Raw genomic sequence first — 24,723 nt, 5'->3', positions numbered from 1 at the left:
GGAAAACCCACATTTTACGGCTGCATCAGAGCAAGCAGCAATCGGGTTTGCTCCATTTCAGCGGGAAATGCAGGTTTCTGGTGGCCCTGGTGTGCAATGGCACAGAATAGTTGAAACACAGAGCTTGTTTCAAATTATGGTGCTCCTCAGGTGAATGGTCAGTGTCCAGAGGAAATGGAGTAAGCTAAATAGCAGTCACTAAGGCAACTTCAAGATTATGTGGAGCACAGAAATTCTCAACTCATAAACACAACTTTGTAAAAAGAGTACTCACTTGGGCAGGTGTAGTCCGGGCATTTCTTTTCTATAAAACAAATGAAACAACGTCACACTAAACCCTTCTCTTCATTTACAATCAATGTTCAACACCAAAAATCCACTCCCCCTGCTTGGTGGGCCCCATTGCAGACTGGCGCTTCCCACGCCCTCCATAATCTGGGGAGAAAGGCCCCTTGGGGCTGCTTCCTGGGCAGGAAAGGAGGTCCTGGGCCAAGCTTGCTGCCAAGAAGCAGATCTTGCCTGCTCACTCAACTGGCCAATCAAAAGGGTGCAAGGGGGTGGGCCATTCCTCGGGGGGGGGGTGTCAGTCCACTTCCTGGACATATAAGGAAGGCCCGCGGCTTCTCTTGGCAGCCACTTTGCTGGATTTCCCACGCCCTCCCTATTTGGCTGACATGTGCTGCACTGATTGACCTTGCAATGGCTTTGTCGGTAGCCGTATTTGGGACCAGGTTGGAATTTTCCCACTTGGCAAAGGGGCTCCAGCCCTCTGGCTTTGGCCACCCTCACAGCAGTCATCACAAGTATGCTGGACCCACCCATGGCTGTTTCCCTTCTGCATTCACCTGACAAATGACCTTGGTAGAGATGGCAGGTATGGATTCCACAGGGCCACTTCATCTCTTCAAAATGTGTGGGTCACTGAAGTAGTACTAGCAGAATGTACTGTTAAATAAACTCTGGCATCTAAGACAAACTTAGGCTTATGTTGTCATTTCTCCACTTGTCAGCTGTTTTGTGGCATTCGTTGTGTTGAGAAACTGGATCAACCACCTCCTTCAATACCAGCTCACCAAATATGTGTCACCTACCTTTGCAGATCTGAGAGGTAACATTCTGCAGGAAATTGTCATCCAGCAGCAAAGCAAAGTTTTCTTGATAAACAGAGATGCCCCCACAGGAAATAGTTGATAATTGCTCAGTGTTTGCTGGTTTGTTGGAAATATCACCGATACCCAGGGGAACCACCTAGAAGTTGACAGGTATGTGTAAGGCTTATACTCAACGATTCCACATTAGCTAGTCCTCAGGTGCCCCAAGTGGGGATCAAGGGGGATAAAATGAAATAACAAGAATAATATAGGGAATATATTGGTCAGGGGGAAGACAGAATTCTTCTTTACTGGATAATCCAGTGTTAATCGAGACACAGTTATCTTTCATTAACATTGGGGCAAGTAAAGGGAAACTATCCTGTTGCTGAAGAACAGAGATCATGCTGCCAAGTTTTCTTTTGATATTTCCCAGCCCTGCTTGCCTTGGTAAATATCACACAAAACCCATTCATAAGCTTATTTAGGATCCTTCCAAGTCTGCTTTGTTAGAACTTTCTTATACTTCCCACTGGTCTTCTAAAGCGCTAAGAATTACCAATGAGTATCAACATTCACTGAATTTCTGACATTCACATTAGCCCTTGAATTGTGATCACTGCAGGAACTCTTCAGTAAAATTTCAGTCTGGAGTTGCCCTTCGCTACACAGCCGTCTCAGGGCTCCTTCACACTCCCCTTGTCACATGCCTAGAAAGCAGGGCTCTGAAGGGTTTCCTGCTTGCCCTGTGTTTTCTAGGCATGGGTCTCGCCAGTTTTCCATTTCTCCAGGGAAACCAGCTCTTTACCACTGAATTGGAGCAAACTTCAATTTGCCAAAAACTTGATAAAGAGCAGGTTTTCCTGGGCGAAAGTGACTGGATGAGTGGAATTGTGAAGAAGCCCTTAGGCAGCTTGCGCTCCACTGCCCACACAAGTGCTGGTTTCCTCCTGGCTTAACCAAAGTCACTGACCCAAACTTTTCTCCATAGGAAGACACACCTTCACCCAAGAAGGCTTTCCTATCCCTCCTCCTGCCCTCCATATAATATTGATTTCACCTGGGTCTTGCTTTCACAGAGAACGTTGAGTGGTGTTTGGTCCCGAAGTACATCAGACCGTCCGTCTGTGATGACTATGACCACTCTTTTCTCAGAGGGAAAGCGCCGCAGCAAGTTATCCTTGGTGAACTGAAGGGCCTCCCCAGTATATGTGCCACCAGCAATCCAGTGCAGGTTCTTCACAGCTCTGCAAAGCAAGCAGCGATGAGTTTCAGTGCCAGCTCCTCTTCTGACAGAGAAATCTAGACCTGTCTCCCAGCTCTTTCCTTATTCTTGGTTTGCCACCCCTGTTAAGTCTGGTTCACTTGCTTTTCCTTCCAGATAATCTAAAGCACTTGCCATGAACAAACCTAAAAATTTTTTTGTGGTAGCAATTTGAGAAAGTGATGTAATCTTACTAATTTGCATAGGAAGTACAAAATTATATTCTGAGGAAGTTCTCATGTACTCTCAATTGGCAATGTATCAGTCAATCAATGTACCCCAAAACAAGGTAATCAATTGATTTATTGGTTTGGTGTTGTTGTTGTTTAGTTGTTTAGTCGTGTCTGACTCTTTGTGACCCCATGGACCAGAGCACACCAGGCACTCCTGTCTTCCAGCCTCCCGCAGTTTGGTCAAACTCATGCTGGTAGCTTCGAGAACACCACCCAACCATCTCGTCCTCTGTCGTCCCATTCTCTTTGTGCCCTCCATCTTTCCCAACATCAGGGTCTTTTCCAGGGAGTCTTCTCTTCTCATGAGGTGGCCAAAGTATTGGAGCCTCAGCTTCAGGATCTGTCCTTCCAGCGAGCAGCATTATTGGTTAGTTATCTTCAAAGCATTCATGGCAGAGCAGAGCTTTCTAAACTTTTTATGTTGGTGACACACTTTTTAGACATGCATCATATTACAACACAGTAATTCAGTTTTCCTAGCAAACCGGAGGCTAAACCACCCCCTTTCCTGTCCTCGGAGGAGAGCGGGGAGTGTTTGCGCGACACACCTACACACTGCAGCAGACACACTAACGTGTTGCAACGCACAGTTTGGAAAGCTGTGTGGTAGAGAGTTAATTTGAACAGCATGTCTGTAGATTAGAAATCGGAGGAGGTGGGGAGTACTTTTTAAATTCTCAATTTTTGCAGCAAAACTCCATTCAGTTAGTGATTTCTTGGCACCTCTCAAATGGAGGCAAAATCAACATATTACTATGGGAGCATAGAGGTGGCTGGAGTGTTCCTATCCAGTGCTGCAAGGCGATAATAAATAGTAAGCAAAATCCTAATAATAGAGAGATTTATGTGTGCTTTGTATAACAAAGACACCTGACTCGACAGGGAAATTCAAGGTAAAGAGGGATGGGAGGTGTTAGATGAGTTGAAGGCAGGTGATCTCTTCGCGAAAACACCCAGATCAGCCTTAAGATTCTTAGAAGAAATATCTTCCAATCAGATAATTTCCCAGAAGAAGGAAGCATCTTTGTCCCAATGCATTAAGCATCAAGTGGCAAATCTGTTTACCCATCATTTTGCTAATGTGCCCGAGAATTCCATTTGGCATATCTGTGGCAGAAGACATGTTGGTCTGTCTCTTATCATGTAATGATCAAGATGATCTACTACAATGGTCATTTCCCCCCAGTTTTAGAGTCACTGATACATTGCTCCCAAATACAGTCCTTTAGTGTTTCTTCCTATCCGAATGCAAGGCAGACATTTACTTGACAAAGTAACTTGAGTGCAATTTAGTTACGTCTTTAGGATGAGAGCTAAACCTGGCCATGCCTTGGTGACCTCAGGGTCTGTAGTGCCACAACTATTGGTTGTGCAATGAGACCCAGGGTAGTGGCTCATATTGAGTGTGCTTAGGGCTAATCATTCCTGCAATAAGGTATTCAGATACCTGAAAAACATCCCACAAAAGTGCCACATATAAAACTGAGCACAATAACCCCTCTCTAACTCCCAATTATCTGATCTAAACTTACTCCTTAAAGGCTCCAATGTTATCAATGTTGCTATCTCCCAGGGCCACCAGTTCCTGGGTGTTGTCATGGCTGTACTGCACGACACCAACGTTGGTCTCCCCTGGTCTAAACTGTTAAGAGAAAAGTTAAACATCAAATGATGTTTTTCAGTCCATGTATTATCATAAACAAAGACACCAAGAACGGTTTATAACATCTAGGAACTTTAACGGCAGCATCCTCTTCTCTGGGTAAGGTTCTGGAGGTGGTTGATTTTGACAATGCTAGGAAACTTGAAAGTATCTCAGTTGTTTTATGATAACATGCATTAAAGATATATTGCTGGGGGGTATATGTGATTGTTTGCAAGTCTTACCGTCACTTTTTCATCCTTGATAAGCCTGTCAATGACCTTGACAATGAAATCCTTAGCAATCTGGAAGTTCTGCAGGCCAATGCTCTCTGAACTGTCCAGCACAAACAGAACATCGCCAGGAAGACACTTGCATTCTGTAACACAGCACAGAACCACACAATAGAAGCATTCGTGGAAGTATGAAGGCTTTCTTTCAGATGCTGAACAACCCAAGGGAACCAACTACAACAGCAGTAACAGTAAAAGCTATACTTCTTGCCAAATGCTAAGTTTAGCTTAGAATCCAAACTATGGTTTGCACTGCTAACATTACAGGCAAACCATTGTTTAGAGATGCTGACATTATTATTTTCCTTGCTCAACACTACAGTGCCTGGATAAATCTGAAGGCAGAGAAGCAGCGGTAACTATGATTTGACCAGTCATGCCAAATCATAGTTAGTATAACCACAGTTTGCAAATCTCCCTCAAATATTGGTTTTTGTTTCTGATTTGCCAGTTGCAAACCACTGTTAGTTAATTTAGATATTAAACCGCACTGTAAGCTTCTTTAACCATGATTTGTGTGATGACATAATTTAGAGTATGTTTACATGGGTTTTTTTTACACAGAATCCCTATTACAATGTGAGGGAACATGTAAACTCACACTAAATCAGAGCTTCATCTTCATTCTCTCAGAATGTCATACAGTATTTTGTTATAAAATACATTTAAGTAAATGCCCTTAGGACTGCAACTCAAGTCTGATGAAGTACAGTAGCAGTTTGAAAGGAAAATAATAATTGCCCTAATTCCTTTATACACCCAGATGTAATTCAAGAGAACTTATTTAACTTTCAGTGATTCTGTTTGGGCCACCTGAACAGATGTAAGTGCATCATAGGAACATCCTTGCAAAGGCTAAGGCAACGAAAGAAAGGATGATTCTGAGTTATTTACTCACTTATTGAAAGGGCTGCACATGCATCTCTGGGACACCAGCAAGGTTGTGTAGATGATGTGGGCATTTTTTATGTGATGGCCAATGTTGTGGAAGCACAATAACTTAAGATTGTAGCAGTAAACAGCTATAGCAGAAGGCCATAAAATGGAGACAGTGACAAGGGGTCTTAGAGGAGCAGCAGCAACAGCATTTGAAGAGTAAGCTTCCTCCATCTGAATCTTGTGACAATTTTTTAAATGAAAATGCAATAATGTTGTTAAAGAAACTGCAAAAATGACACTCACCACAGCAAGCTAGGAGAGAGGAAGAAAACAAACAAATATGCTGAGAATTGACTTCAAACTCACAGTGAATCTAAAGAGCACTGAAATTAAATATCAATATGAGGATGTTGAAAACTTTCTCCCTGATATTAGGTAAACTTTAAGATGATTTTCATATCCCAGATGTTTTCTTTTTCAAATCCAGCATATGCTACTTAGCAAAAAGTAAAGAGGGAAGTATAATAAAAATGCTGAAGAACATTTCAGCGGGAACACATATTTTGGGATTGTTTGACATCCCTGACTGCAATTAATAATGAAATCACATTTAGTGTTTAATAAACTCTGGAAGATAACCACAGAGTTTGTTAAACAGCAAATGTAATTTGATGTAAACAACAAATGTAACAAGGATGAAGATAAGGTATACAGGAAATCCTAATTCCCAGTGCAACAGAGTTGCTCAACTAGTTAAAACTGGGACTGCAGACAGCGTGCACGGGGGAGGCCTTTCCCAAACATTGTAAATAATCTCTCTTATCATTTCTTTGTGGTTTTTGGAATGTAGGAAATAATTTGCTTGGATGATATTCAATAGTAGATGCAAACGTTTAATACCTTCAAAATATAAATAAAGGATGAAAACAAATTAAGAGCCTTAGCCTGTGAACTTCTTTGCCAAAACAGGCAGCACACAGAATCAGGTTTCAATTTCCCTTTCTCTTGGGTTCACACCAGAAATACAGTACTTAATGGAGGAGAAGTCCCCTCCAAGCTTGAGTCACGCTACCCACTTAAAAAAATTGAATTAGAGGGAGATAGGATACAAGGCTTGTTACTGGTCCAAAAAAACCAATAGACTGGCCCTTGGGACCTGATTTGGGGGGGGGGAATTGATAATGGGCCTTTGCTACATGATAGATCCAACTGGTTTTCAGATGACTCTGGGCAATGACTTCTGTTGACCAGAGCCAAGCTGGCTCCCTGGTTCTGTAACATTGAGCCTGAATCCATTTAGAAACATGAAGACTTGGATCCCAGAATCAATGTGATGGTGTGAAGCTTGGTTAAAGTCAACAACCTATTGTTTCTTATTCTGACTTGGTCACTGGTAATGATACAGCTGCTAATTCTCCAACAGTAGGAGTCAGAATACTTACAGCACATTTTCATGATGATATCCAAAATTTCACATTCCTGGAAACAAACGAAGAAACATTGGTGTCACCCAGGTCTTGGAAATTAAGAATCATTCTACACCCCCCTTTAGATGGGTCCTTCATTGCAGTTATAGCCCAAGAAAATAGCCCTGTCACATTTAGCAATCAAGTCACCAGGCAGCATGTGAAGCATTAGATGTTTCTCTGAGGGGGCAGGCTGCATTTGTGGAGCATTATCTAATAAGCAGGAAGCAAAGAAGGTAGTTTCCATTGGTGGAAACAACACTGTCACTTTAGTCTTGATTTCAGGCTAAAGTAATGAATTCTAGTTAATATTGTGAATGGGTGCTTATTCCTTGCTTCCTTGGAAAGATGGCCATTTGATCTGCCATTCTGAAGTTGTCCCCTCTTAGCTGACTACAGTACTGTACAAACAAAGTTAGTCTATGGGTTGTGGGAGCCCCCCCCCCCCATGAGCGTATAAATCTCAGAACTGGCATAAGGAACAAGGAGGGGGCAAAGGCTGTATCTGGGGTGTCTACCAGTGAAAGAAAATGAAAGGCTGTAAGGAAGGTCCAGAACAAGTCACCTCTGTTTTCTTCACTTTAAAGTCAGATCGTCAAAAGGAAAGACAGATAGCTAGAAATACTACTGAAAGCTAAGAAGGGAAAGTCACTGACTCAGGGACTGAGCTTTGTTAGGACAAGCCAGAGTGCATCTCTACTCTGTTTTGCTTTGCTGAACACTTCCCTCCATAATCACCCAACCCTTCACTAAGAGAAGGACCCAAGTGTCATGTAAGGCCAGTTTTACTCACATCTGGTCCTGGAGGGCCTCTGGGTCCTGCAGGTCCCTGGAAAACAACACATTGTACAAGTGCCAAGAGAATACTTAGTTGCATCAGACAAATTCCAGAGAGAAAGCTATGTCAGACAGTTGTTACAAAAATGGCAGAGTCCTGTGGTGCCTTAGAGAGTGATGAGATGAGCTCTAATCCCAGAACAAATGGGCTAGGGTACAAGTTGCTACCGCAGGGATCCCCCCCACACAGACAAAGAAATAAACCGGCAACACCCCTCAAAAACAGGAAACCCTCCTAACCAAACACTTCTCACCAAAAATTAAAACCAAGGGATCCCCACTGTAGTTCTTTTAATTACTCATAATCCAAATTATACACCTCCCCACTTGTACTCATAGTCATCTGGCTATGAGGATTAGAATCTCTGCCAATGAAAATGCCTTTGAATGTTGTGGTTGATATTTCTTCTTCTTGAGAGTTGTGAAGATATTCTTGTTGCTATCCTCGTAAGAGCACCGGGCATTGGCTCAGGTGCAATTTGTTACCTAAGGCATTTTGATAAAAGACTATTAGCTCGTCAGTTATTGTATATAGTAATATATCCCAAGTAGCTCCCCAAAGGCCTGTTCCTTCATAATCCATAGTTAGTGGGAACTTTATTACTCACTGGGGGCCCTTCTGGTCCTCTGTAACCTTTGGCTCCTTTCATGCCTCGGGTCCCAGTTGCATTGCTCTGGAAGAAAAAGACACCCGTTTCCTAAGGGGACACTTATACTCTTTTCTGTGTTAAAGAAGACATTCAAGTTAGAGAAGAACTTCTGGGCTGCCTTTGCTCAACTTTCTTACTATGACAACTGAGCAATCAAACTGGTCGATTAGCATCTGTGAGATCACTTCCTATCTAAGGAGTGGGTTGCATGTCACTTTCCCCCCAGGTATGGAAGGTGAAAGATCCACAACACGGCACTCTCAGGAGAACCTGCAACATGTGAACAGATGAGAAATACATAAATCTTACCTGAATGCAGATGACATCTATACATTTATAGTAATTCACACATATTTTGAAAAGATAAATCACTCCATCGTCACCCATGATAAAAAGCCTGAAAATTGGTCCTATAATGTTTTTATCACTTCCTTTGGAACTCTAGTTCATACCTTGTGGCAGTGAGTTCCATAAGTTATTTATTCACTGTATGAAATGGTGCTGCCTTTTATGTACAGGCAACAACTGATTGACATGCAATCACGATCCTGTGCACGGCACAGAAGTTAGCCCCAAAAGGTCATAAAGACAGCATGGAAAGGGGCGGAATGGGGCAGGGGTGGAACAGGGCAGAGCAGGCTTACATGTGCTCCACCGATTCATGCAGGGGTTCAGAATGGAACCCCATGCAAAACGAAGATTAATTGAGTGATCCCGAGTTCTAATGTTATGAAAGTGGGAGAAGAATCTCCTTTATCCACTCACTCCCTACTGCTCATAAGTTTATAAACCTCCTTCGTCATATTTTTTTCTAAATTCAAAACCCCCAAACAAGTGCTCCAATCTTTGGTAGTTAAATTCACTGTACCTGCCCATCACACACCACCTCTGTCATGAGCCTGTCTGTCTGCTGAGATCATCCTCTGAAGCCTTGCTCCTAATGGATATTCAAGCCTTCAAATGTTAGGCCTTTTCTGTGTTGGCCCTTCAACTGGCCTTTCCCAGGAACATTTGCCTGGTACCACCATGGCTATCTTTGAAGCACTAGACTAAGATGGTCCTGATCACTCAAGCCTTTGATAGCAAATAATGTATATTTGATTATTATTTCAACTGGTGTTTATTAATGTTCTTTCTTCTATCTTGGGTTTTAGGTTGTTTGATTTTAAGCTGGTTTTAATGTGCATTTTTATATTGTTTAGAATGAATTGTACACTATATATTTTTTTTAAAATGATTTTTATTGAAATTTACAATCACCAGCCAACCCCCACCACCCACCACCAAAACATCACATCTTGTTACATGTATCCTACTTTGTGTTTCATAGATCCATTAGCTTCCGTCCTTCCCTTCCACCAGTTTTCTTATTCCATTCTATAGTTTACAGATTCTTTAATTATAAATTATACTATGACATGAGAATTATTTCAATCCTGCCAACGTTTTCATATTTGTACAATTCTCACTTATATAAACCATAAATTTACTCCATTCTTTTTGGTACTTTGTCTCCTCCTGAGAGGAGAATTGTACACTATATTGACATAAATTCTTAAACAAATAAATAACAATTAATGTCTCTCAGAAATGTAAACTGCAAACCTAAATGCATTTAGGTGGAAGGAATCCCCATTTGTTTCCACAGCACGTACTTGAATCAAGAATGTTTCATCTGTAGGTAATTGCATATTTCTAATTATAGCTGTTGTCTCAGATGGCGAACTCAGCTAAAGTTGGCCAAAGTGTGTTTTCTCTTTTCTGTGTCATCACTTATTTCAATTAGTTTTTTCAAAGACCTGGTAAATAGGAGTTATTTTGTCGTGTCTAAAAAAACCAAAAAACAGAAATTTTCTTCTCCTGTTCTGCCTGTCTTCCATGACCAAGGCAACTCAATTCTTTCCAAATACACACTCTCACTTCCCTATCTGTCCAGACAAGTTTTCTACTACAGTGGTACCCCGCAAGACGAACGCCTCGCAAGACGGAAAACCCGCTAGACGAAAGGGTTTTCCGTTTTGGAGGCGCTTCGCAAGACGAAGTTCCCTATGGGCTTCCTTCGCAAGACGAAAGCCCATAGGGAAATCTCCGGGACAGCGGGGAAGCGCCTCCGCTGTCGCCCGCCAGCATTTTAAAAAGCCCCGGGACAGCGGGGAACTTCTCCGCTGTCGGGGCGATCTTAAAATGCTGGCATGCGGGAGCGAAGACTCCGCTGTCGCCCGCCAGCATTTTAAAAAGCCCCGGGACAGCGGGGAACTTCTCCGCTGTCGGGGCGATCTTAAAATGCTGGCGGGCGGGAGCGAAGCCTCCGCTGTCGCCCGCCAGCATTTTAAAAAGCCCCGGGACAGCGGGGGACTTCTCCGCTGTCGGGGCGATCTTAAAATGCTGGCGGGCGGGAGCGAAGCCTCCGCTGTCGCCCGCCAGCATTTTAAAAAGCCCCGGGACAGCGGGGGACTTCTCCGCTGTTCCGGGGCAATTTAAAAGCCCCGGACCATGCCCCGATGCTGGGCGGCGGACGGGAACGCCTCCCCCCACCGCCCGCCATCGGGACCATGCCCTGATGCCGGTGGACGGGCGGGAACGCCTCCCCCCGCCGCCCGCCATCGGGACCATGCCCCGATGCCGGGGGCGGGGCCGCGAAGCCTGGGCGCGCTGATCTCAGCGCGCCCAGGCTTTGGCATGCCGGCAACTGTCCGCAAGCTGCGGCAGCGCTGCCGCTGCTTGCGGAGAGGTCCGCGAACCCTGGGCGGACATCTTTTGAAGGCGGGGGGGAGCAAAGACTTTTGCCCCCCGCCAGCCTTCAGAAGAGGTCCTGGACCTATTCTGAAGGCCACCGGGGGGCAAAAGTCTTTGCTCCCCCCTGCCTGCCTTCCCGGGAGAGCGGAGAAACGCAGCACGTTTCTCCGCTGTCCTGGATGGCTTTTGAATGCAGGCGGGGGGAGCAAAGACTTTCGCCCCCCCCAGCCTTCAGAAGAGGTCGGGGGACAGACTGTCCCCGGACCTGGTCTGAAGGCGGTTTCCCTAGGAACGCATTAATTGATTTTCAATGCATTCCTATGGGAAACCGTGCATCGCAAGACGAAAAACTCGCAAGACGAAGAGACTTGCGGAACGAATTAATTTCGTCTTGCGAGGCACCACTGTACTCCCTCCACATATTTTTGAATAGTATAATGGATGGGTGTTAAAGTATTGAATAATATTGCTGAATACTTTATCATATATTTCAAATAAAGATGTATGGTGGGAAATAAAACTCATGGATTATATTGCACAAGGGAATAATCTATCCCGTTCTTTTACTTACTTCCAGCCCTGGGTCTCCGATCTCTCCTTCATCGCCTTTGGGACCAGGATAGCCTTTGGTACCCTGAAAAGGGAAGATATAAGGCCATTGGGCAGAAGTATACAAACCACGTGGCACTCAGCTCCTGCAGTTAACCATGGAAAGAGGCATTGTCCATAGACACAGTGCTCTCTGCTTCTTGTCAACATGCTTGATTGCAGGCAAGAGATCACCAGAAGGCGTTCAGATACATTCCATCTGTTGGACCTAGACCTTTTGTTACCAAGCTACATTCAGAGCAATCATCTGCCTCCCCTGCACTGCAAGGCAATTCTGGGTAGAATGTGGGCAAAACCTCTCATATGCTTATTAGAAACATTAGGCAAACAGTTATTAGTGTACTGTTTACAATTTGCAATAAGATGCTTAGCCAAGGAAAGGCTTTTCAGCACAAAGGGCAAGCTCTCTCAAATTTGCTTTGGATTAAATTGGGAACAGCAGAATTTCTTGTGGTGAAAATATGAACACAATTCACATTATCCTTCTGAACCAATCCAAGGGCTCAGAAGAATGCCTGCTCATCCCTGCCATCCGCCCCCCAAATATCTCATCCCTTTTCTGACAAGTGATGGTGGAAGCAGCAAGGATGGATGTAGAGGAATAGATTTACCCCTTCCTCTCTTCTACATTGATTAGCAGAGCACTGGGGCACAAAGCGCCAGGGACCATGGGATATGTAGTCCTCCTGAGAGCAACAGTTCCCACTTGTGGGAAGGGAACAGGGCACTGTGTTGGGAATGGACTGCTGGCAGTGGCAGAAAGGGCTGGTAGTGACATAGGATGGCAGCCAGCAATATTTTCATCTGAGTCAGAGAAGAAATTTATGAAAGGTTCTTGTAGCCTAAACTTGGAGAAGTCTGCTTGCATCCTGCTTTCCAGTTAAGTTGCTTTTACCAATAGACTAGTACAATCACACTTTACTCTCCAGATAATGGTGTTACCTGAAAATCTCCCAAAGATCTTGTTTATCTTTTCAAAAACTACAAGTATCAGCTCTAAAGCTGTTCCACATTACTGTTCTGTATATTACTGTACTGTATATTAACAAATATACCAGCGTATGATTTCAATGCTTGATACTTTCAACCTGTGTGTGCAGGGACTGGGGAGGAGATATGGCATGCCTGAGTACCAAGAGTAAAGAAAGGAGAGGCTGAGACTTACATTAGCCCCAGGATCACCTCTGTTGCCAGGATATCCCTTAGGAAGAGAAGGAAAATAGGAAGTTAAATAAAAAAAGAATGCAAGTGGTAATAAGCTTTGTCTGAATTCTTTCTTAAACTTTGGCCTTCTGGAGTGAAACTCACCGGGAAACCGGGGAAACCATCTGTGCCATTTCCTGCTCGGCCATCTTCTCCCTAAGAGGAGGTTCCAAAACCAAGAGGAGACGTCAAAGTTTAGTTTATGAACCTTGTATGTCCTTAGTCTATTAAGCTGGCAGGGTCCCTGAGATCGACTCATTGTTAGCCACCAGAGAACTTTATGTTACAGGCAGTGCTTTTTTTTCCCCTAGAAAAAAGGGTGCCGGTTCCCACCTGAAGGCCATTGTGGGCATGGCTAGAAAGAGCGGGATGAAGGGAGGGTGGCTGGCAAGAGAAACAGAGGCTGAGAGTGGGGGGGGGGGGACTCAAGAGGGAAGAGGTGGGGCTGATGGTTGTTCTGGAGCCCATGACTGGCGACTGGACACAGCAGCCCTGGTTTCTTGCAGGTTCGCGAGTGAGGCAGCAATGAGAACGGGGCTGGGGAGCCCCTGCTTCCCTTTTTCTCCTCAGCAGCGCTGCATCTGCAGCTGGGCGAGGGAGTGAAAGGGACATGGAGGGAGCCTGAGGGAGAAGTAAGCGAAGCACAGCAGCCGCTCTCAGATGGGGATGGATTTCTCCTCCCCTCCCCCCATTTTCTCCTCAGACACTCCAGTGAGTACCTGGTTTGCTCTGTTCCCCTCTCCCCCTGGCCACCATTTGCTTCTCAGGTCTGGCGAAGTTGCTTCCCAAGGAGCTGGGAGGAAGAGGACTGCGCAGAGTCCTCCTGGTCCAGCTCGCTGGTCTCCTCTCACGTTTTGCACGCTTCCTTTAGGACACTCACCCTGTCACCCATCAAGCCAGTTTCTCCAGGTAATCCAGGTGGGCCAGGCAGTCCTTTAGGACCCTATAAAGCACATAGGGGAAAGCATCTAAGTCATTACCATACGGACAGCACTTGTTGAGACACAAACATCATCCTCTGGTGCCTTAAATACTAAATAAATACATAGTTTGCCTTTAACGTTCTATAGGACTCTATGGGCTTTCCAGATGGGGCTGTCTTTGCAAATGGGTTGCTAAGATACTGCAAATGGCAACTTTTTTATTTTACTGATCAAATTTCCATTGGAAAGGATGTTTACAAAGGGCAGTTTGAAAGCCCCTTTCAAAGTGGTTCACTTTGAAGTCCTAACTATTGGGGCTGGGTGGGGGTTGCCCAGAGGAGCAAGCAGGGGCAGTAGCCCTACTAGATTCCATGTCTTCTAAGTAGCCTTTGATGTATAACTCTGTATGTCATGAAAACACACGATGCTCTCTGACTTCTGCAGCATAGCATTCTGCAACATTGCTGTCTATGAAGTGTGTGGCCTTTCAAGCTCTTGAGGCAAGGAACAGATCCCCTAATCATGGGCATTAGAATATACTAACCTCTGGTCCAGAAGGGCCTTCATCTCCTCTGTACCCTTTAGGACCAGCTGGGCCTGCTTCACCCTAGAAAAATGGGAAGACATCTCAACGGCTTCACCCTTCAAAATATGTGGTCAGCATAAAGTTGTGCAAAGAGCAAAAGCCTCAGCTCCAAACTCCCTCAATGACCTCCTGGTGAATCCCTTTGGCTATATGATTTCATGATGGATTGGCAGAACTGAAATGTGAATGACTTGATGGGCCAATCTGGATCTAACAGTTCCGAGTTGCACTCAGAGAGCAAATCCAATTGGGCACACTTCTGAGTAGCCATGCCTAGGATTGGGCTACTGTTGCTTTATTCACAGGCTGACCTGTGTAAACTGAATGCATTTGTTTGTTTGTTTGTTTGTTTGTTTGTTCGTTCACTCACTCACTCACTCACTCACTCACTCACTCACTCACTTTATATTCCACCTTCCTCCCAAAGGAGCCCAGGGCAGTAATGCTGAACCATTTTCTAAATCAACGTGCACAAGAATAACTAATATGAAGCAACTGGAAAATGTCACACAGTCCAATTTGTTTGTGTCATAGAATGGGGTTAGAAGGCATGGACAGCATGAGACAGCATTTCCTGGCAGAAGGTGTAAGAATTTGACTCTTCTCTCCCCCTCGAAAAGAACGGCCAAAGCTGTCATAGGAACTAAATGAAAGGCAACATCTGTCTTGGGGAGGGGAAAATGAGCGAAGGGTACATATTGTTAACAAATGTGCCCTGGAAGGGAATAAGGACCATTTTTTTATTTGGAGGTGGGTGCTGGAATTAAGCAGTGTCAACATTCCTGTGCTGTAGACTGAAGAACCAGAAATTCACTGTGACTGAACAAAAGCAAAGCGCTAGTAGGATCATGGAACTGTAGGGCTGGAAGACCTCAAAGGTTACCCCGTCCAGCCTCCACTCTGGTTTTGCCAGGAAAGAGGAGGGAACAAGACAGAATCAGTTGGTCTATTCTCCAACCTCTGCATTTCCCCAAAACTTGGAGCCAGTCCTCCTTCTTTCCTGAAAGGCGGGCTTCAGATTTTTATGATGTTCACATCAGTTCAAATGATGATTTATTTGTCCTTTTAGTCACAAACTCAAGTGCCTACATCACCTTGTCCATGTATGTATCTTAAACATCTTAAAATGTACGTATCTTACTATGGTCAGATCAAATAATTGTGGCGTAACATCCCTTGGGTAGCTGTGCAGCTGCCTCCCCCCATTTTGAAGAACACATCTACACCAACTTCTGAGCTGCTTTCTGTGCTGCACAGTGCAGGCAGACAGCTCCTGCACCAACTAGTGTGAGCCAACGGATTTGGGGAAGGCTCTCATCTCCAGGGTGGGACTTATGCCAGCTTTTCTTCTAGCAGCTTTTCTTCTGGCAGGCTGTTTTTAATTATTCCTTCTGACAGAGGACACCTGCATTTAATTTCAACTACGCTCAATACTATTGCTACAAAAACTGATACTTCACAACAGACTGGATGGGATGCATTTTGGCTAATAGACCAGAGCAAAGGATCCTTTCTTGAAAAACAGGACAAGAATTTCTGGAACCCGAGGAAGGATATGCTACCCCCGAGGGGTACACTTGGGCAACTAGGAAGGGTAAAAAAAAAATGAAAATGTAATAAAACATCATTAAGACCAAACTGGTTGTGTCATTAATAGTATCTGCACAACCCTATACTATGCGTTTCAAGATATTCAGGATGCAGCCAAGGTTTTCTCATTCACAAAGGGTTCTTCCACACTTCTGCTTCTCCTGTGCTTAGAAATCACACATCTGAGTGGTTTTCCGCAAGACCCACACTTTCTAGGCACGGGTCCAAGTAGTTTACCCTTTGCCCCACTCCTTTTCCAAGGGAAAACCCGCTCTTTAGCAACAGATTGGAAGAAATGGCAATCCAGGGGAAACCAGAATTGTCGTTTGTGCCGATTGAGTGCTAAAGAACCCAAAGTGAAAGGACCAAGTCTTATTTCAAGGACTGGGAAACTGTGGCCCTCCCTTTGTTCACCTCCAGCAACTTCTGGAGAGCCACAAGTTCCCCATCCCTTGCCTGATCTTTCTTGACGCTTGATGCTTATTGGTCTATTTTTATTAATTTTAGCACTGTTACTTCATTACATTGTTCCCTGCCAAAAATTCATTTTGTTGAAATTTTCTCAACCAACACATGGCAATTTCCAGCTTTCACTGTGGGTCAGAGGTAACATGCAGACCAGACAATGGTTGTGGAGAAGCGTCTAAGAGCTATCTCTAGCTGCTGTAGACCTGGCTGGGTTCCTGAGCTGATCTCTTGTTCCCTCGCATGCATTAGTTTGCCTTTTGCCTCTGCCCATACAACAGATATGGACTATCAAGTGGGTGGACAATGGCTTACTGGCTCTCCAGGCGGTCCAAAAGGTCCTTCTCGTCCTTGGTCACCCTGTGGCCCTGGCTCACCCTAAAAACCAAGAAGAAATTGAAAAGGCGTCAACAAAAATACTTTGCAGAATGGAACAGCAAGCAAACATGATAATTACAGGAGTAAGGTGTCTTCTCCATATCTAATTGTGCTGGATTTCTCCTGTAATCAGCAGAGATGAGACCAACCCATATCAAGCAGAAAATCCCTAGAGCAGCGATGACTAATCTGGTTAGTCCACATTGACCACAGTGAATGACAACCATCTAAGAAGGTGGGACTGAAGTCTAATTTTTTTAAAAAAGGACACATGTGAGTCACAAAAACCCTTTGGCATCACAGCAGGGGACGTGCAGGAGTGCTCAGTAAAATACTTTTTTAATGCTAAAACTTTTTTTCAACAAAATGGACACATTTGGAGGGGGTGTTGTAGGATGACAAAAATAAACTCTTGGCATCATAGTGCTGGACACATAGAGCAGTAACACTTTTTTTAAAAATGACAGGTTCCCCCCCCCTCCCTTCAGAGGAGTTTGTGACATGTGGATCAGCAACAGATAGAATGGTTTTGTTCACAGCTTGCTCACGTTCACCACATCAGCCATTTGTGTTTCGACATGAATATGGGATTGTCATTACCATAATCCAAGAGAACGGTTTCCAGAAGACCTGAAAACTCAAGATTTAAACATGATTCCTGAGAAGTAAGTCCAGTAGTTTCAAATGGGCCAAAAGAAACATGAGGATAAATCAAGGAGGATAAATCACTTGCCCATGTAAGAATTCCACGTGAGCCATATGAGTGACTGGTCTGTTTAAATGCTGAGTCAGCACAGGAGCAACTGAGCAAATTCTGCATGCAAATGGGGGCTCATCCACACTTCCATTTGCCCCACTGCTCCCCCCGGGAAAACCCTCTGTTTGCTGCTGAACAAACATTATTCAGGTTTTTTGCGGACTGAAGTTTCTTCCAATTCAGCAGTAAACAGAGGGTTTTCCCAGGGAAAGTGGTGGGGCACAAGGAAAACTGCTTGGACCCATGTCTAGAAGGCCTGAGACAAGCAGCAGTGTGGATGAGTCCCGTGTCCGCTTGCGTGGGAAGGGTTTGTACATGGCAAGGGCCTCCATGGAGCAGGCTGGCCCTTTGCCCACAGCCAAAATCTCATCCACTTTGGCCCTCCTCTTCTCAGTCCTTTATGAGCAGAGGTTCACGATGAGTGACTCTACTCATAGCCCAACCAAGGCTACGTTCTTGCTTAAAGAATGGTCTGGACAATTCACCCCCCCATTTCAAATTCTCTGTGTGCAGCGCTTTCTTTCTGCAGGCGGCCAAGATATTGTTGTGCAAATACCTATGGGATTGTTATACAAGAGAAGGGCAAGAAGCCAGGATAGTGGCACACGTGGAAACTGACTGGCAACAGGCATTTACCAACAGCTCCCTGGTGGCCTTGCTGAGCTGATTTGTATTAATTAAAAGAACTTGGGGTTCTGATGGGAAGCAGAATGGCTTCTTGCAGCCCCACAGCTGAGAAATCGCTCGTGGAGAGACAGTCACTTGCCAGCCCACTTTCCAAGTGGAAAGCAGCACTGTAGTGTATATGGCAATGGAGCAGGAGTAGGGCTACAGCTTCCATCACCCATAATGAGCAGAGGCTGTGCGCCTGGGGCTGAGTCCTCCACTTCTGATGGCCCCTGCAATGGAGGGCCAGACTCCTCCGGGTACCTTTAGAGGACAGTTTTTTCTTTGTTTGCCGACATGAATACATTAGAGCAGCGGCCCATCCCAAGAAGCACATGGCAGTCCCTCTTCCTTCTCAGTGGTGCCAAACCTTGACACGAGCGGAGTATTTGGCTGCACTGAAAAATCAGGAAATGCCGCAGCTTCTGCCTTGTGCATTGGGAGCCAGAGATATCAGCAGCCAGTTCTCTGCAAAGCTGGAGAAGCTGCTCTCACACAATCCGATTCTTGGTCTTAAAAGGAGAAATAAGTGACCCTGACCAGTAGTACCAGTTCAGAATGTACATTTCCCTGCACAAACACAATATAACACCTAAACATTTAGTTGTTTTTTGCCCTTGCCCTATCACATCCATATAAGAGTATATTTTTTAACATCTTGCAATAGTTAAGGGCAGCACTGGAGAAACCCAGGCCCAATTTCAGCCCAGTCACAAAGCTCACTGAGTGGCCTTGGGCCAGACCTTCTCCCTCAGTCTGAGCTCAGGGATAGTGTCGGATCTGGTGCCACTTGAAGGCAACAAACCAACTGCCCCTCCCACTGCTGCCCCTTCTCCTGCTTCTCTTATTTTTATTGTTTTTGCTGTTGGTAACACGGCAGCGCTGTGCCTTGTCCCTTTCTCTGCCTCACTCTGAGGAAGGGAAGTGGAGTCTTTCCTCACAGAAAGCCACTGTGGGAGAGTTCCTGTCTCATGGCTGCTTTTCCAGGATGGCTAGGCATTCTCTAAACTTAAGGAATTAACAAAAGAGACTGGCAGGCCCTTGCCTAGACCACCTCACCGAGAATGCCTCACTCTGAGGAAGAACCTTTTTCCTTCCTCTGACAGGCAGAGAGGAGAGGGCAGGCAGGCAGGGGAGAGGTACCAGACTGGACTGATCTGAAGAGGCTTCCAGAGAGGCACAAAAGACAAAATGGCAGGAGGGACCAAGTTCTGTTTTGCTTCCCTCCAGGATGGGAGCAGCTTTGCCTTCCAAGAATGGCTACTACCCTAATTCCAGCTCTAGTACTACAGAAGAACCACATTTTCCCTATGGAAAATATGCTGTTGTGTGGTACTTGAAAAATGTGATATGCCTACAACAGATCTGCAACCTCGAGGGAAGGCATGTTAACTGTTCATTACAAGCAAGAAACAATTGTATTTTGTAATGTGATGCTGAACCAATTATTTTATATTGTTTATTTAGATCTATAAACAAACAAGCAACACTTCAGCAGTATTGATGCCCCATCCTGGGTCTTTTGCCTGCAGAGTGTAGCTCCAAACCTGATGCAGAAACTATACTTAAATGTTTACATGTGTGTATGATGGGTATTTGATTTTCCTGGTTTTTGCCCCACAGAGCTGCTGGAGGGGGCACAGATGCTCTTTTTCATTGTGCTAATGAATCTGGCTCAAGGCCCACATCCATTCTTAGGTAACTGAATCAACACAATAAGCATCTAACGACAATGAAAAACTACTTTCCTGTCAATCTGCTTGGAAACAGAGTGTCTAGAACACCATATTCCACACCTGCAAGAAGTCATAATGGTTGGGGTAAGCTCAGAGCACTTTAATGATGATGCCTCAGGACAGCTCTCCAGAGAGAAAGTCTGGCAAACAGAAACGAGCAACTTGTCCAACATTTTGTATGGAATTAGAGAAGCTGGGGTAAGCAGCGTACTCCTCAGAGGAGTGACTGTTGAACGCTCACTGTCTGTGGAAGAGACTCAAATGAATTCTGAAGATCAGCATTTGTGAAAGCGCCTAAACCTTGGGAGTTCCCCTCTTTCCTCCCTTTCAAAGAGCCCCAATTTAAGGCACTCTGCTGGCACATTTATCCACATCTGGTTCACAAAGTACAGTTGAACTGCTGTTTGTGAAAACATGAGATGTAAACAGGAAACTGAAATTTAGATGAGACTTGAACTTTCCTCCTGCTGTGCCTGCCCAGCACATCAAGCTGATTTATGGGTTTGTGTGTTTGTATGGGCTCCATTTCCACTATGCATGACAGCAGAGAGCAAACTGTTTGCAGTTAGGACAGGAGGTTTCTTCACACCAGACACACAGTGACACACGACTCAAACGAAAGCATGCACAATGGGCAGAGTCCAAGACAAGCTCTTGCACCGCACAACCCTAACAGAGGAAAGGAGGTGGGCCTTTAAGGCTGCTGTTCTATAGCCCTTACTTGGGAGGATGACTAAGGGCTTAGCCTCACTTACCTTGCCTCCACTCTTCCCAGGCATGGTCCATGATTTCAAGCTCTGTGTTGGAGCATACACATCCTTTTTTTTTTGTTCCAGAGCTTTCCCGATGAAAACCCTCTTTAAAGCTCAATTGGAACAAGCGGCAATCTGCGGAAAACCTGAATTGATGTTTGATCTGATTCAACTTTAAAGAATGGATTTTCAGTGGGAAAGCCCAGGGCAACCCACCCAAAAAACCCCACAACAACCCCATGCTCGGACACTGAGCATTAAGGCAGAGCATGATCTGGCTGACATTGGCCCAGATGAACTGATGTAATAGAAGCTTAGGCTCAAAGTACTGACTGTGGGGTTAGTTGAATGTTACAGAGATGTATTTTCACCATAAGGTTTTCAAAAGACACCTTACAGACTGACCAAGTGAGCTGGAAGAGAAAAAGAAAACACCTGAGGCTTATATAAAGGTAAAGGTACCCCTGCCCATACGGGCCAGTCTTGCCAGACTCTGGGGTTGTGTGCCCATCTCACTCAAGAGGCCGGGGGCCAGCGCTGTCCGAAGACACTTCCGGGTCACGTGGCCAGCGTGACATCGTTGCTCTGGCGAGCCAGAGCCGCACACGGAAACGCCGTTTACCTTCCCCCTAGAAAGTGGTCCCTATTTATCTACTTGCACCCGGGAGTGCTTTCGAACTGCTAGGTTGGCAGGCGCTGGGACTGAGCAGCGGGAGCGCACCCAGCCGCGGGGATTCGAACCGCCGACCTTTCGATCGGCAAGCCCTAGGCGCTGAGGCTTATATGGTAGAATGCAAAATGTCTTTTTTTCCCCTGGGAGGTCTTGAGCAGATGAAATGAAGGGGAACCTATGATTTAAATGCACGATGCTTACTGAAGTTTTTTTTAATTTAACAGCACTAATTTTTCTCAGTGGCATCAGAACATTTTTCCGTTCTCCCTGGCAGAAGTTGCGCCACTGCCCATGTTGGTTTTGGATAGATAAACTCTACAAGTTGTCCAGCTCATGTGCCTGTTGGGTGATTCAGCTTGGGACAGACATATAAAATATTTTCCTACTTACGCCCAGTTTCGTATGGAGGAGCTGAATCCTCTCCCTGAAAAGAAACATTCTCCCCTCCCCTCTACAACTGCACTGTTCTTGGTTTGCTTAGCACCAATATATGAATGCAATCCAGGAACTCCCCAGTGAGTCATGCAGATCCTCCAAGCCAACAGAGCTGTAAGAAATTCAGTACATAAACAGGTTTTAATAGAAATGGGTAATTTAGGAAGCAAAAGGAAAAGGCTTTTTTTAGATGTTCAAGCACTTCAGCAATGTTTGACCCAAACCACTCTACAGCTTTGCACTTTATTCCGCATCTCATACAAAGTTTGCTTGAATCTTTACATTATGTAGCCGTCTTCATGCCTCGTGCAACTTGTGAATATCACAAATGACAACTACATTTTCCGGCTCTAAAGATATATTTGTGCCTTTCTTCTACTAGACAGGCTACTGCTCGTTGGCTGATGGATGAGAAGAGCACAGAAGCTGTAAGATCTGGGTTGTTCCTGTGGAGCCCTGCCTTTACCTGCCCCACACCTGACGTCATGTATGATGCCAGCTGTGGGGCAGGAGGGTCAGTGGCTCCCTCCCCCTTCTCAACCCCATTATGCTGCACCTGCTGTTTTACGGCTATTTGGGCAACAACATGTATGGTAGGAAGCACAGTCTTGGAAGGGATACAAGGCCCCTTGAGGAAGTCCTGCACTGAACAAATGCACATTTTTCATACCTTGCTCTGATGCAGCCCTGGCAGGAGGAGAGGGAAGGCGGTAGGTCAGTGCTGGAGAGCTTATGAACTGGCAATTGAGGGCTGCTAAAGCTGTGGTGGTCTGCACTTGCTTCAGGCCACAAGGCAGGAACAGGGCGCATGATCGTTGTGACATTGCGCATGGGAAGGGTAAAATGCCAGGGACTGCTGCAGAACTGTGAGTGGCCCCATTTAAGGACAAAAACAAATCCAGCTAGCATATAGCAGACCTCTCTGCCTGGCACAGCTTGGACAGCTTCCATGCATGCTTGAGATTGAATAAGGCAGTGAGAGGAAAGACAACAAGCTCTACTGAAATATTATTTCGGGATTTGCTTGTTTACCTTTTCCCCTCTTGGTCCACGGGTACCAGGGTTCCCTAGCGGCCCTCTTTCTCCATTTGCACCCTGTGTGATAAAGAACATGTCAGAGATGAGGAAATTGTAGCGCACTGGGTTCAGCTATGAATTTGACTGACAGCCATAGCAGTCTGCTTTGTTATCTGATGGCTACATGACAATGCGACTGTGTTGTGGTTTTCTCTCATCTGGCAGAACTGAGTGGGGAAGGTAGTATAACAGCTTGTCCTCAAAAGCCCATTTAGAAGGTAGTTGAGAACATGTTGGGGACAGGGGGAGATCTCCTGGGACAGCTGTGACTTAAGGGATGTATCAGCCTCATAAAAGGATAAAAATGATGTCAATGCTCAATTCCTCAGGCAGCCCAGTATCTCAGGTGTCAAAGAGGTGTGTCTTCAGGACATGACAAAAACTATGCAACACTCACCTTTGAGAGGAGGAAATTCCACAGCTTAGGTGCTGCTACAGAAAATGCCTTCTCCCATTCCGCCACCCCCAAACCTATAAGAAACTACAAAGACTGTCCCTTAACTCTCTGAAATAATCTCTTAGGTGGTCACTGAGGGCTTTAGCACTCATGTGAACACCTTGAACTGGGCCCAGAAACAAACTGGCAGCCAATGCAGCTGTTTTAGAGTGGGGATTATGTGAGTTCTGAATGGAACCCCAGCCAATAGTGTCTCTGCTGCATTTTGGAACAGTTGAAGCGCTTTGTGGCAACTTCAAGGGCAGCCCTGTGCAGAGCACATTCCAATAGTTCAGTCTGGACATTGCCAGAGTGCTGTGGTCAAGTAATCCCTGACCCAAAAGGACTGCAGCTGGCAAACCTACCAGAGTAGGAAACAAGCACTCCCAGCTACTGAGGCCACCAGAACCTCCAGTGACAAGGTTGGAGCCAGGAGTTGAAGAAGGTTCTTTGCTGCAGCACTTCGCAGGTCACTGCATTCTGTGCCAGGTCATCCCCATGGCTTTTAATCAGCCCTCCATGTCTCAACTACTGCTATGTTGGGTTTTCAGAGGAATACTCAAAATCGGTGCCTCGAGTCCTCATATTGTTGGTTACTCTAGCCAACAGGCATACTTCCCCTGTAATGAAAAGAGTAGCCTTACCCTGTCTCCCGTGGGGCCATCTGGGCCAGGATTTCCCTATAAGAATAGGAAAGAAATGTTGAAACCAATCTGCGTAGCAATCTGGTCATTTAGACAATGGAGAATTTTTACATGTCTACCTCATCTCCCATTTCTCCTTTCTCTCCAGGCACTCCGGAGTCTCCAGGCGGTCCCTAAACAAACACATGCGAGACAAGAAATAAGCACATTAAAATGAAAGGATTCCGAAATAAGTGACCGGGAGCTCAGGCACCAGCTGTGCGCCACATGACAAGAGTTGATCTCAAGAACAGAAATGGATATATCTGCCAAAACAAGATGGTCTTCTTTGGGGATGTCATTCAAAATTGACATATTCGCTTACGCAGACAAAATTTGAAAAAGTGGTACATTGGGAGGGTATCTTTTATTTAGTTGCTAATCTTCCACAGTCTTGTTCTTTCAGGTGTTTCTTCATATGGATGAATCATATGAAAAATGAAAGCAGGTTGGAAGCCAAAGCTTGAAGGAAAATGGTTGTTACTGAATTTTGTAATAATAATAATAATAATAATAATAATAATAATAATAATAATAATAATAATTTATTATTTGTACCCTGCCCATCAGGCTGGGTTTCCCCAGCCACTCTGGGAGGCTTCCATAGAATAATAATTATTCTAATTCTATTCTAATATTCTAATAATAATAATAATAATAATA

The 24,723-nt window shown here is 45.0% G+C and overlaps 1 protein-coding gene across 1 annotated transcript in view; it reads right to left on the bottom strand.

The window, feature by feature from the left end:
• The window catches only part of COL6A1 (collagen type VI alpha 1 chain), a 53,106-nt gene that overhangs the window by 2,278 nt on the left and 26,105 nt on the right, over nt 1-24,723 (bottom strand). The window contains exons 17-34 of the mRNA XM_028703169.2: nt 24,141-24,194; nt 24,022-24,057; nt 22,897-22,959; nt 16,783-16,845; nt 14,371-14,433; nt 13,784-13,846; nt 13,009-13,059; nt 12,866-12,901; nt 11,663-11,725; nt 8,314-8,379; nt 7,662-7,697; nt 6,845-6,881; nt 5,706-5,714; nt 4,476-4,609; nt 4,121-4,230; nt 2,152-2,338; nt 1,092-1,248; nt 275-304 (exon numbers count right to left, since the gene is read on the bottom strand). Coding sequence (XP_028559002.2) covers nt 275-304; nt 1,092-1,248; nt 2,152-2,338; nt 4,121-4,230; nt 4,476-4,609; nt 5,706-5,714; nt 6,845-6,881; nt 7,662-7,697; nt 8,314-8,379; nt 11,663-11,725; nt 12,866-12,901; nt 13,009-13,059; nt 13,784-13,846; nt 14,371-14,433; nt 16,783-16,845; nt 22,897-22,959; nt 24,022-24,057; nt 24,141-24,194 — 1,258 coding nt within the window. The remainder of the gene's footprint in view (nt 1-274; nt 305-1,091; nt 1,249-2,151; nt 2,339-4,120; nt 4,231-4,475; nt 4,610-5,705; nt 5,715-6,844; nt 6,882-7,661; nt 7,698-8,313; nt 8,380-11,662; nt 11,726-12,865; nt 12,902-13,008; nt 13,060-13,783; nt 13,847-14,370; nt 14,434-16,782; nt 16,846-22,896; nt 22,960-24,021; nt 24,058-24,140; nt 24,195-24,723) is intronic.

The sequence above is a fragment of the Podarcis muralis genome, chromosome 1 (genome assembly GCF_964188315.1).
Source record: "Podarcis muralis chromosome 1, rPodMur119.hap1.1, whole genome shotgun sequence".
In the NCBI taxonomy this organism is placed as follows: domain Eukaryota; kingdom Metazoa; phylum Chordata; class Lepidosauria; order Squamata; family Lacertidae; genus Podarcis; species Podarcis muralis.
The sequence above is the reverse complement of the archived record's forward strand: the minus strand, read 5'-3'. Positions and strand labels throughout refer to the sequence as shown.